Source organism: Lepisosteus oculatus, chromosome 2 (genome assembly GCF_040954835.1).
Source record: "Lepisosteus oculatus isolate fLepOcu1 chromosome 2, fLepOcu1.hap2, whole genome shotgun sequence".
Lineage (NCBI taxonomy): Eukaryota > Metazoa > Chordata > Actinopteri > Semionotiformes > Lepisosteidae > Lepisosteus > Lepisosteus oculatus.
The window spans coordinates 58,539,961-58,553,791 of NC_090697.1; the positions used below are offsets into that span (position 1 = coordinate 58,539,961).

Below are 13,831 nucleotides of genomic sequence, written 5' to 3' on the forward strand. Positions count from 1 at the left end.
CTAAAAATATTCATAATCTTTTGAAAAACAGGTGAATTTGGGTTCTGGTTAGGACTTAACCATGAACGTTTCCAGGACTGGGGTTGAAGACTCTGGGTTTTCTGGAAGTTAAAAAGTTTTGTAGTTTTATGTAAAGTTGGAAGGGCAAAGACCACGTTTTGTACACGTGATTGATTAAATTGTGTCATTTGTTATGTTTTTGGGTATATTAGCTCACTCAAACCGGCAGTGGAGTACATCAGAATGCAGTACTGCTGGAGGTCAGAGGGTGGCGTAAACACGTGGAGAGCAAACTTAGTGGATGAGTGACATCATTTGTGTGCGACAGGTTGGAAAGATGGCAGATTCGGAGTAAGTGAAGTGTTTGCGTTATAAAATCTAAGTTAATCTTCATTAATAATGCATAGTTTCATCATTTCGTTCTGAAACATATGTTCACTGAAGTTAATCGATTATTTTAGTGTGTATATTTTTGCATTGCGACCTAAGCTTTTCTCGGTGAGGTTAAGACGGCTGTTCCCCCATACCTGATATCTAAATGTAGTTCTTTTTTTTTGTTCTCGAACATTTTTTAGAGATGTCGAATTTCCCTGAGACCAATTAATAGATATCATTAAGAGAGAAAATATCGTGCTTGTTTGTTTGAGAGACACTGCTTCTAAATTAAGTACTTCTACGTAAAAGATGGTGAAGGGTACCTGAACTCGTGCTTTATAAAGTTGAGGCGCAGTACTTTAACATTTGCAAACCTTTCTTGTTCCCCAATGTTTAATTGCAGACAGTGCTCTTTTTTAAATGAAACGTTCGGGACCGTTTGAAAAACAGACCCAAATCTTCAGGTTGTATGGACATATATAAATCCCGCTGCTTCTCTACTAATGTAGTTTGTGTGTACCTTGAGAAGGACAGCATGTTTATCAGATTGCTTTTACTCGGACCTTATCGATGTCGATGTGTTGAAATGTCCACAAGGCGGCTGAACTTTGATGCATAAATGTCAGAGAACAAGTGAAACGCATAGAGGACGATCTGGTTTTGTTTCAAACATTCTTCCTGACTTTGTCTGCAATTTGGTCCTTAGGGTGAAAAAGAAGATCAAATTTGTCCCCGAGAACCTCCTGAAGAAGAGGAAGACCTATCAGGCCATCAAAGCCAATGAGGCCAGACGTGCTCTTCTGGAGAAGAAAAAGGTAGGCTGGCATACAAATCTGTGAAAAACTGTCATGTTTACATTCATGGAAACAATAGAAATGAAAATCTTTTAACCTGCATGGGAGAAAGAGGAATATTCTGCCACAACAGAGAAGAGGAAATTCATTGCTGTTGGAAGGTTACAATACAATTCACTTCACGTCGTGGTAGGGTGACAATTTAAAACTTTAGGTGGAAACTTTCTTACCTCATTAGCCATAAGTAGTGGAAGAAAACCATGTCCTTAATAGATATTTTTAGAGAATTTTTTTTTTCAAAATGTTTTGGAATCTGTTTTTGTAATGTATTTAGGGACTAAAAAAGAGCTTCCTGTGTGTGGTCCTCTTGACAGTCATTTCTCTGCAGCGTTTAGTGCTGAATCCATGAAAAGTAATTTGTAAACTGAGAGCTTCACAGCCTTTTTCACTAAAGAAAGTGAATTTCTTAATTCAGTCCTCATCTTTTTTTAAGGAGCGGTTAGGCGAGAGTTAGTGCTGTACTTGTCTATTTTATCCCTGTTTTCTCAAAATCCTGTGTTACCCGGATAGCTACAGCGAGGCAAGACCCTGAAGTTCAAGCGTCTGGAAGAGTTCCTGTGGGACAGCCGACGGAAGCACCGTGATGAGACACGATTGAGAAGACAGGCCGCACGACCTGCTCCTGTTATCCTACCCAACCAGAAACGCCTTGCCTTCGTTGTCCGCATCAGACAGTACGTCTTGAAGGGCATCAGTGCCACGTTCTCTAACTCCATTTCTTTCCCTTCCCTTTTTGCCTTTGGTGCAAGAAATAGTGCTAACATTAAATCCTAAAGACGTCCATTTTTTAAGAGATGTCTAATGTATTAAGAAATAAAAAAAATCACTCACCTGCATCTTACCAAGTTCTATAACAGCAAATTTTCCAATTTCCTTTATTTTAGTTGTGAAGTAAAATTAAAATCAAAACAGCCTTGCTTGCCATACACTGATATCTAGTGAATGAATGGTCATTTTTTAAAACAGACCTTTGAAGCTAACCACAAATCTTCTTTATTAGTTCTATCTTCCTGTGATAAGTAATGTCTGGTCAGAAGAATTGCTTTAAGTTTATCTCATCTGTGTGCAGGATTAGGGGTGTCAGCCTTAAGGTCATGAAGGTAATCCAAATGTTGCGGCTCAGGAAGATCTTCAGCGGCTCTTTTGTTAAAATCAACAAGACCTCCCTAACTATGCTGAAGGCTGTGGAGCCGTACGTAGCCTGGGGGTGAGTGAGAATATCCGTGGACTGTTTACGTTTCACTATTAAGGTTTTGTTAAGTCCTCTGGAGTTTTTAATGCCGGGTGAAATAGCTCAATAAGGAAACTGCAACACTATTTTCATATCTTGGAATTAGAAAGAATCAGCATTGATGAGTGCATTTCAAATTGCGATAAAAGTAAAATGTACACCATAACATTTACATCACAAAATAAATGAAATTTCCAGGTATGCGCAGCACCATATTCTGCGATTCAGAATGAGGTAACAAAACCTCCTGGGGCGTCTTCCAGCCCTACTGCATTGTAAAGAAGCAGACTTGTGAATGCATCTCTTTTAATCCAATAGAAATATTGCTCTCAATTTCAACACGGTTTGTGCTGACAAATGCCGCTTGTTAACTCTGCATGCAGATCACGTTGGAACGTTCCTGCTGTGAAATGTCTGCTGTACAACCTGTGCTTATTCGCTCGTACATCACATTACATCATTACAGTGAATACTGAGCAGGAAGGGTTGCTTCACCTGGCAATCCGTGAGAACTGTCGCTCTTACCCTTAAACCAAGGGTTTGCGACAAGCATGGCAACTTTAAATACTCTCATGAACTTCATGATGTTGTGCTTGATTTTAAATTTGTTGAATTTTTCTATAATGTCAATGAATTTATCTTGTTACCGAGATTTAATAACTGGTCTGAGATGTTCGGAGTGCATTTCCTCTCATGTGCCTCTGGTTCTTCCCAGCAGGGGGCACCCTAACACTTTATTTGGTTAGATTTGCTACGATATGGACTGCTCAAGCAGGCAGTTCCCAGAGCATTTCCCAGTCTTGGAAAGCTCATCTTATTTACTGCATGGGGTGTCTATGTGTAAATTGGTTGAGGATCCTTTGGGATGAAAGAACAAAAGGTTGGAATTTTTCTATAATTGGTGTATAACAGTCTTGGACTTTCTTTGCTTTTAGTTATGTTTCTGTTTGTTATAAAATTGTATGGACATATTTGTTATTTTATTCAAAGTGTTTGTATATATTGACTCCACAGCTATCCAAATCTGAAATCTGTGCGGGAGTTGGTCCTGAAGAGGGGGCAGGCTAAAATTGGCAAGCAAAAGGTTCCTCTGACAGATAACACCATCATTGAGCAACATATGGGTAAAGATGATGCTTATCATGTATCTGGAATTACGTGAATCCTATTAGCTAAATCCTAAACCTGTTGCTTGTACTTCTGTGATTTACGACAGGACCCCGAATAGAGCAATCCTGATCATGAACAATGTGAAGTTGGGAAGAAGCTTTAATCCTTTCACTTTATTAGGGAATCTGCCTGAAATCAGTCTTTCTATGGAAAAGGATTGGGCTGCACAATTACAGGGCATGCATATTTAATCCTGCTTAACACGTTATTGTGTTGTGGTTAACAGGTAGAACCCTCCATGTTATAGTAGGAAGATAAAAGATTAAGTACAAAGACTGCTGAAGAATTAATAAACATAGGCTTTTTAGTGTATTCACAACTTTAAGGAATGTCAGTGCTTTTTTTTCTCAAAAGTTAAGGTGGTTTCTGAAAGTGTTGCAGCCATGATCAAGCTGGCAGCCATAATCATTTTTGTTTTCAATGGCAATTGTTTGCCTTTAATAATGTGTTTTTAGGTAATAAAATTCAAATATTTAATGTCTTGATTAACTGCAGGGTTTATTTACAAAATCTTTTTATGAATGAACAGGACTTAAATGGTCTCTGTGGATTCTTCCAGGAGAGTCTGCTTGTTTGAGAAATTAATGTTTTTTCCTCCCAGGTCAGCACGGGATGATCTGTCTGGAAGACTTGATCCATGAAATCTACTCTGTCGGAAAGCACTTCAGAGAAGCCAACAACTTCTTGTGGCCTTTCCACCTGTCTGTGGCACGACATGCTGCTAGGGACAAGGCTGGCCTGCTGAAGGAGATTGGTGAGCCGGGACCTAGAGCAGAGGACATCAACAGAGTCATCAGGCAGCTCAACTGAGAGGTCAGTACAGAAAGCACGAGCTTTGGCACACAAAAATGATGTCATCACCTAACTGATTTTTCCTTCAGTTTTTTAATTTGTTTTGAAAGTTATTTTTTGTGTCTTAATGTTCACTCAATCGATGCATTGATTGACTTGCATTGAGCTAGTGTTTTTCATTCCATATTATTTATGAATTTTAAAGAAACTTACTGTGGAGATCCACTTTTAATTGAACAGTTTAGTAAATGTAGGCTTTTTGACACTATAGAAAGGTTTTAACTTAAAACATTCCTCTCACAAAACTCTTTGTTTTAGTAGTATACCTTACTGCTGCTTGACTTTTTAGCTCAAGCTTATAGTACTGATTTTTTTGTTTAAAATAACCTCCATCCTATCATGCCTGTGTCTAGTTTCACTTGTAACACTCTTCTGTGGGGATAGGGCAGTATGATGTAGCTTTAATCTTTAATTTTATTACTTACAAATTTGGTGTTTGCCCTTAACTGTGTTCCCTTAAATCTGTTCCCTTGCAGAGAACTGCTGGCAATCCTGTGGTTGTAACATACAGGGTTGGACTGTACCATGTATGATCATACTACATACCGCTGGACCCTTTCTTTCTCAGTCGCCACACGAAGGAAGATAACTGAACATCGTGTGGTGTCCTGGAATCTCATAGGACTCTCCTTCATGCCCAAAGATAGTGGTGTTACTGAACCTCTACTCTCAAATAGAGGGAGTTTTATCACACTGAATCTTCTCAGTGAGAACCAGGTTTGACATTTATACATTGGAATGCTAATGTGAAATGTCTCACTTTGCCTTTTCCTATGGATCACCTGTCAAGAACTGTGACATTCTTGGGTTGGGTATTTAGTGGATGGCACAGCAGTGGACAGTGTACATGAATAACATTAAAATAACTGGTCCGAGTCAAGTGTGTATCTAGACCTGGAAATGTTTGAAATGTGTTATTAATTATGCTATGTTTTGTGCACATTCATACAGCCTGAAAAACGTCCACATTTTCTGTGTGGATGTTAATTCTAAATGCAGATGTTAATCCTGCCTTGGTGTCTCTTATCTCTACCCCGTTTTGTTTTGTGCTAGCTTGTTTTTGAAATAGTCAGATGGCCTCATGAGTTAGATTCAGTCCCATGAGGAATGTAATTAATGGGATTTAAAGGTCTTTGTAATTTAAAGGTATCTCATGAAATGTAAACATTATTAAAAATAGAGCCTTGTAACTTGTATTTTTGGGGTGGGGGATCCAATTTGGAAAGAATGGGGAAGAGATTCTCATGTGCCTCATTTTAAATGAAACCGTACAATTTCCATTTATCTTTATGTAGACCAGTGCGTTGTGTTGAGGTATTCTCTTCTGCCTCAGTGCTGTCAATGTGTCAGGTTCCCGATTGAAGTGGCTGCAGGGATGACCAGTAATTTATATGATTTAATGTTTGAGTAACAAGAAAATAAATAAAAGCTTGTTATATTATGTTCTTGAACAAAATACAGAAGGCCGTGCATATTTTGCATATTTGCATATTTTTACTGTTTCATTCTTAAAGATATGTGAGAATTTGTTGAAATGTTCATTCTCCCAGCTAAATGTTGCAACTGAAGAAATTATAACCAATGAAGAAAATGCACTTGAGTCATTTTAACATCGAGGTATTGTTTTTTTACATTTCCAGATTGTGGAATGAATAATTTGGGCACTTCTTTGATTCCAGATTTCGTATTGGTATATCTTTCTACAGTTGTCATTGAAGAGCTCGATTTGCTCACAGAAGACAAGCTAATCTCCAAGTTTAGCAATCTTGGAATTTAATGAACTCCTAATTTAATAAATGCTACTTTACTCCTGTGTGTATTCTGAGAGAGCTGCTTATACCTTAAAACAAATTCAGATCTTGTGGAAATGTGTCTGGAGCATATGTGATGTTGCCAGGCAAGGGTGTGGGTGCCCAAGTTGTGCAACAAAATATTTATTTTGACTTTTTTTTTTCCCAGGCTTCTGTGCATGCCACATGAAATTCATTAAGCTCATTACTTAAATCTTGAGGAATACAATGGGAATTTTGAGAGTTAAAGCAAATCATTTCTAGAGGTTGTTTTCCTACATCCTTCATAAATGCAGCTTCGTTGCTAGTTTTCTACAAACCATGTTTAAGGATTTTTTGTTAATTACCATTTACTGTAAATTTACTCCTGTGTGGATTCTGAGAGAGCTGCTTATACCTTACCAAATTCTTTAGTAATACTTATGATGAATACTGTATGCTTCTGTTTTGATAATTGTTGCCAATATCAGTTTACATATTTTTTGTGATATTCAATATTTTATTTCTAAGCACTCAAATGAGTCAATTTCTCTGAAATCGTGGGGATTTTTCAGTTTCTGGATTACTTGACATGTTTTTTGAGCTGCCATTTATTCAATGTTCTTAGATTTATAGTTCTTATTTTAGCTATTAGTAATTTGACCAATTAACATTATTCACCTAATATGCTGTGTAATGAATTTTTACCATAATCATAATGAATCTGAAAGTTACTGAATGGTTTCACATAGAGATGAAGTTGTTTTTCTTTTACCATTTAATTTGAATGTTAGCTTGTCCTTGGTTATTCAACTGGTGTTTTCACATGTCTGCTATATAGCTTGGGAAAAAATGACTGGAATAGATTTTTTTGTAAATACTTTTCCTGATAGTTGATTTTTTATTTAAATACTTGGGGTTCAACTAAAACAGTTTTTAATATTCAGGATTTTTCACAAAAGAACATATCAAAGTATCAAGAATCAAGAATACTAAATTCATTCTTGGTACTAAAGTAATTATATACCACGTCTTGCTGTTACCATGTGATGGTTTAGCCTGGAGTGCTCAGACCCCCAAGGGTGTAAGATGTTCTTTTTGGGGTTGCAGTACATGCCAGATTTGTTCAGAAGGTAAGTCAATGAAGGCACAAATTAAGCACAGGTGTGTAAGTAGAAGTACTTTTTTTTCAAACCTATCTATTTATGGTAAACTTAAAAAGTATAATTTTTCAATATTCTTAATTTTGGTGTAAAATGAAATGATCTTTCATTCTATAGTTATGATTTATCTAAAGTTTAAAGAACAGGCCTACTTGCGTGGTTTTGATAAGGGGCGCAATAACATTTTGAGAAGCAATGGGCTGCAGGCTACAGTAAAGATTAAGAACCACAGGTTTAGTTAGATAGCTAGTAGGAGCGGGAGAATAAAAAAATGTAATTTGTTCAGATTAAGCCTAATTTGCAATAGTTTAGTACATTTTCAAAATACAATTGAATGGCAAAAATGTCATCCTTAATATGTGACACATCATTTAGCTTTGAACTTATATTATCATAGACTTGCCAACTAATAGTTGATTTATACCAGGTTGAGAATTTGAGCTCTTTAAAAATAGTGGTGAATTTGTTGTAGGTAGTTCTTGCTGAAATATTAGCGAGAACAAGATTTAGCTTAGTTTTAATTCAGGATAATATGGTGCTGCCTTTAGAAATTCAATATTGTTCAATTGTATTTTGGCTACTAATAAGCCACAGGTGCATTCTGGAACCTGTATTTACATATTTTAAAGAACAGTTGCTTTTTAAATCTGTATTCAAGTATTCATCAATGCAAGCAAAGATTTTAATTACCATTTTCGGAAATAATCACTTTATAATACTGGTATTTGATTCAGTTTTCAAATAATTGTTCATTTTCACTAATTAAACTATACCTCAAGTCTGTTCTGCTGCCAGTAGACTTAAATGCAAATTCGACTCCTCACTTTACATAATGTCCATCATAGAAGACCTAATGCTGTACTTACAGCCCCACTACACGAGATCAGGTGAAAAATAAAGTGCTTCATCACTCAAATTAAGGAAGGACTATAGTCTGTCGGTTTCTGTCAGTCTCATCTCATCCTGGAATTTAGTTGACCAGAGTTAATACCCCCAACTGTTACAGACAATGTAGTGGATTTTTTAATGACCAAATAGTCAGGCCCTTGCTTTAATGTTTCATCAGAAGGAAAACAATTTCTACCCTGCTGTCCTGGGTTACAGTTTTGGGACATTGGATTACAAATTTAGGTCTCAAGGGAAGAGTGCCCAGCTTTTAACTTCCAAGGTAAGAGTAGATCAGTCTGCAAGTTTGTAATTGTGTTGTCAAAAAGTTGCCTTTTCATACATGATTCTTTGCTTTTTGTCCAATAGAAAGATAATCTTAAGTAAGTTTTGTTTTAATTGCAAATAAACAATAATATTGATTTACAGGTGTAGCTTAAAATATTTACTTTTTTTTCATTTGGTAAAAATGGAAATTTTACTCCTATAATACGATTCTAAGGACCTTTTGGGTTGCTTGATTGCATCCAGAGTGGGTGTAAATGTAACTACAGTTTTTTCTTATGGTGCCACATTGCCCACATAACATAAAGGTATGATGGGGAAGCGGAACTCTTCTTTTTAACCAATGACAAAAAGGCAAATGATCTTGCATTGCGTGCATCTGTTGCTGTGGCTACTGTCGCTGACTGATTGGATCAGTTCTGATACACAATTTGTGCGACGGAAGAATAGTAGCACATGGAACTGCTACAATGTGTACGCACTGTCAAGGAGAGGGGGCGGTGCGTAGTCACTTAGGAAAGGCTGAACTTGAGATGGTGGAAGCTGGTGAGAGCAGTCTGTGTACCGGGAGTGTTGCCCACGTATAAAAAGTCAGCCACATCGGTAGTATTAGTAGTACCGTGGAAGACTGCTCTGTGAGGAAAATTGTCGTGGGTGGCATCGTTGGACATACGAAGGGGCGACTTTACCAGGACACGCTTGTGGTCAAGTGCTCTAAAGGAAATAAACGTGGTACGTAACAAGCGTGACTTAACAGAAGATAATTGATTGTATTGTTGTCTCTTATTGTCGACGGAAAACTGCCGAAAAAATCTCTGGGGCGATTAACCTATTTAGCTTATGTCGTTGCATCGTGTAACAAGAATATGTTTTATTTTATAAATAATGATTTACCTACTGTACCATACATCATGTGGCCGTTTTGTAAAGTATTCTTTAATTCTTACGACTTGATTATCCTGAACATTCTTGTGAACTTAAGAAGGCTACAATTACAGCCAAATATAACCTACATGTACCTGTACAGATGTGCAGTGCTCACGCTAAAAATGGTTCCTCGTCGTTGTGAGTCAAAACACGATTGCAGAGGAACGAATCACCTCATGTAACCTACGCTTACATTGTATTGCACAACTACAGTGTGTAATGGTGTGGACATTGTGACATCCCATTTCTTTTGCACATTAACCCAGTGCAATCAGCATTGTCTGTCAGTATGCGCCGTGTTACTTATAACTATTTCATATCTTTAAGGATCTGACTGCATGCATTTTAATCTGAAAGTAAAGTAGTAGGGACATTGTTTAGAGGTTCATATATGCGACGCGAATATGCAGAGCGGGAAATATAAAATGCCTTGATATTCATGCAGCACACATCTTAACCTCTTCAAAAAAAAAATCTTAACCTCTTCAGAATGCGCCACTGTCGTTTTTTTTAAATAGGCCCACACACAAATGTCTTAAATTAGCTTGTTTCCAAGGCATATGTGTGATGGAGCTCACAGGTGCAAGCGTCGCCTTACGACCTTTCCAGATGCGTAACGTGCAGTAAATAGAGCAGCCAGTGCTCTTTTGTTTTTTTAAACTTTTTCGTTTGGAATATTAGCTACATGTAATTGTATCTGGATATATCCTGCAGAGCATCTATGTTTTACTGTACAAATCTCGGTTAGCAGGTGCAACGGCACTTGAGTAATACTTTAACTTGAACAGACTGATATCCATTTACTCTTTCAATAATAGGTAGATAATAATATTTATTTAAATCTACATATCCATCCAGCCATTTCATTACTACTGCTGATTCAGGGTCACGGGAGAGCCAGAGCCTATCCTGGCAAGCAACGGACGTCAGGCGGGGAATACCTGGACCCTGGATAGGATGCCAGTCCATTGTGGGGGACACACACCAGCGCCCATTTTTCCAGAAGCCAATTAAAGACATACTTAATTACAATGGGCTGTGTGAGGAAACCAGAGCACCCAGAGGAAACATAACACATAACACAGGAAGAACATACAAACTCCACGCAGATAGCACCCCAGGGCTCCAGTGCTGTGAGGCAGCAATGCTAACCTGCCACCCACAGAATTTTATCTCTGTTGGATTAAAGATCTTTATTTTTTTCCAAATATTTAAAAGATAGTAAAACTAGCAATCTGTAAAAAGCTTCCCATCTTTAAAATTTACTTACAGGTTCACTTGAACTGAATAATTTCCCGTATTTTTGCAGAGGAGAAGTAATTGTTATGTCCAGAATTTGCTTGAGGTTATGTGTTGTCCTTCAAGCTTATGGTATCATGATAAGAATTCTGGAAATATTCCATTGGGCATATACCGTGTCTTACAAACCAGATGTATCATACTTAACAGTTCAAGTGCTTAACATGGACTTCATGAGTACCATGACATTTTGGGTCTTTCATGTACCGCTTGCTTACTTTATAGGTGATTAATACACAGTTACAAATTAAATGTTCTTTTTACTGTATCTGAAATAAAGTCACAGATACCTTTTTTTCTCTTTTTTGTGGAAACATGCAGTTTCAGGTTTACTGAAATGTGTAGAAAATGTGACCATTGTCACTGTCATGTTGTATAGTAAGTATAGTAAGTAGTACTGAATATGCTGCATTCAAAAATAATTTTGCTACTGTGGTGAAAGTGTCTTAGCTTTAGGCTTAGGATTTGTCCCAATCCTTGTCTTAAGGATTGCCATCTCTTTTCACAGGCCTGATTTTTACATTTTGATTTTTTTGCAGTCCAGTTCTGCTATGGTCACTTTCACATTTGCCTTTTGTTTGGAGGGTGTATCAGATTTGTGTGCCTGTTAACTCCATTCATGTGACTACAACATAAATAGCTCTTGGTTACATTATAGTAAGGACAGGCTGCATTTCTAATGATAACATGCAATTTGCTCTCAGTTACTTGGTAACAGCAAAATACCCTTCACATGGGCAGGAATATTGCCAGAGAAAGGGAATAGCTTCTGTTGTGTGGATCTGCCTGGCTTGTATTGAGAAGACCAATGAATACAAAAGGGCCTCTCATGGGATGCAAAAAATCTCATAAATATGATATGATTCGAGCCTTAATTTAAAGATCTGCCTTCTGCAATTATTTCTTTTTTAATACCTTTCTAATTTAGAGTGGCTTGTTAATAAATTTGGCTTTTGATTTTACAATAAAGAAAAAAGTAAAGGTTAATCCCACACTGAAAAGTAAAAAGAAAAAACACAACATTTACAACGCTTACATTTAAGAGTAAGGTCATTAAAGTGCCTCACACCTGAAAAAGGTTCAACAGCCCTTGCTTAACCTTTTTGACCTTGACTTGTTCCTTTGCAGTCGTGCAGCATGCAGCATGCTGACGTGACAGTTGCAGTTCCGCGCGGGCTCGTGCCCCCCACCACCCGTTCTGTCCCGCACACCTGGGGCGCGAACCCGGGTCTCCGGTGTAACGCAACAGGGAACCAGCCGCATGAGCTAAAGGAGACCTCCCCCAGCCCAGGCAGCTGAGGTCCCTGCTACGCGCAATGAGGGCGATGATGTCACTGTATCCAAACCAGCTCCGCTACACTGACACAGCTCCACACTCAAACTACTCTTTGGTGACCTGGGACACCTTCTGTCCTTCAGACTGCTTGGTCATTACAGTGCCCATGACACTGTGTGTATGAGTAGGGATCTTAACATTGGATGGTAAAATTTATTTATGGACTTAGACACTCTGTCTAATTTAAAATTTCACCTTACTTCTGTTGGTGGAGCGGTTTTGTACTTCTCTGCTTGACTTGGGTCTTGAAACATAATGGCAGTCACTCATCATCACCCAGCTGGTGCAGCATTTCAGTGCTGGATGCAGTGGGTCCCATCTTGTACTGTATATCCATCGGGTTGGAAAATACTATTTAAATATGAGGAATTTTTATTGTTAATTCTTTGCCCATCCCCCAGAACTTACCGTCTTACATTTTCTACACCAGTTATATGATCTCAGACTCAGTTCCTGTCCAAACTAAATTGTTTTTTTCTGTTACACCTTAGCTCTCAATTACATTCAAATTAGTTAATGGGATGTATAATTATAATACTTCTAATAAGGCTCTGAAATATGTTACATGTAACTGTACCTATAAGGTCACTGTACCTTTAATGAGGTGAATTGTGTAAGTCACCATCTGCAAAAAACCTTAGGAAAGCTACTATAATGTGTAACTAAGTTAATAACTACAGTGCCTTGCGAAAGTATTCGGCCCCCTTGAACTTTTCAACCTTTTGCCACATTTCAGGCTTCAAACATAAAGATATAAATTTTTTATTTTATGTGAAGAATCACCAACAAGTGGGACACAATTGTGAAGTGGAACGAAATCTATTGGATTTTTGAAACTTTTTTAACTAATAAAAAAATGAAAAGTGGGGCGTGCAAAATTATTCGGCCCCCTTGCGTTAATACTTTGTAGAGCCACCTTTTGCTGCGATTACAGCTGCAAGTCGCTTGGGGTATGTCTCTATCAGTTTTGCACATCGAGAGACTGAAATTCTTGCCCATTCTTCCTTGCCAAACAGCTCGAGCTCAGTGAGGTTGGATGGATGAACAGCAGTTTTCAGCTCTTTCCACAGATTCTCGACTGGATTCAGGTCTAGACTTTGACTTGGCCATTCAAACACCTGGATACGTTTATTTGTGAACCATTCCTTTGTAGATTTTGCTGTATGTTTGGGATCATTGTCTTGTTGGAAGATAAATCTCCGTCCCAGTTTCAGGTCTTTTGCAGACTCCAACAGGTTTTCATCCAGAATGGTCCTGTATTTGGCTGCATCCATCTTCCCCTCACTTTTAACCATCTTCCCTGTCCCTGCTGAAGAAAAGCAGGCCCAAACCATGATGCTGCCACCACCATGTTTGACAGTGGGGATGGTGTGTTGAGGGTGATGAGCTGTGTTGCTTTTACGCCAAACATATCGTTTTGCATTGTGGCCAAAAAGTTCGATTTTGGTTTCATCTGACCAGAGCACCTTCTTCCACATGTTTGGGGTGTCTCCCAGGTGGCTTGTGGCAAACTTTAGACGAGACTTTTTATGGATATCTTTGAGAAATGGCTTTCTTCTTGCCACTCTTCCATAAAGGCCAGATTTGTGCAGTGTAAGACTGATTGTTGTCCTATGGACAGACTCTCCCACCTCAGCTGTAGTTCTCTGCAGTTCATCCAGAGTGATCATGGGCCTCTTGGCTGC

The 13,831-nt window shown here is 38.1% G+C and overlaps 2 protein-coding genes across 3 annotated transcripts in view; both read left to right on the plus strand.

The window, feature by feature from the left end:
• Nucleotides 1-243: 243 nt before the first annotated feature.
• On the plus strand, nt 244-6,301 carry rpl7l1 (ribosomal protein L7-like 1). The gene is made up of 7 exons (XM_006625682.3): nt 244-351; nt 1,082-1,190; nt 1,740-1,903; nt 2,299-2,436; nt 3,475-3,584; nt 4,232-4,443; nt 4,959-6,301. Exons 1-6 carry the CDS (start codon nt 302-304, stop codon nt 4,438-4,440), a joined length of 780 nt encoding a protein of 259 aa, XP_006625745.2. The 5' UTR covers nt 244-301; the 3' UTR covers nt 4,441-4,443; nt 4,959-6,301.
• Nucleotides 6,302-9,035: 2,734 nt separating this feature from the next.
• Nucleotides 9,036-13,831, plus strand: part of slc5a6a (solute carrier family 5 member 6a) — a 36,867-nt gene continuing 32,071 nt past the window's right edge. Inside the window, exon 1 of one of the 2 annotated variants that reach the window (XM_015345956.2) lies at nt 9,036-9,316. The gene's annotated coding sequence lies outside the window, so the exon portion shown is untranslated. The remainder of the gene's footprint in view (nt 9,317-13,831) is intronic. The other variant, XM_006625764.3, reaches the window with a different exon arrangement.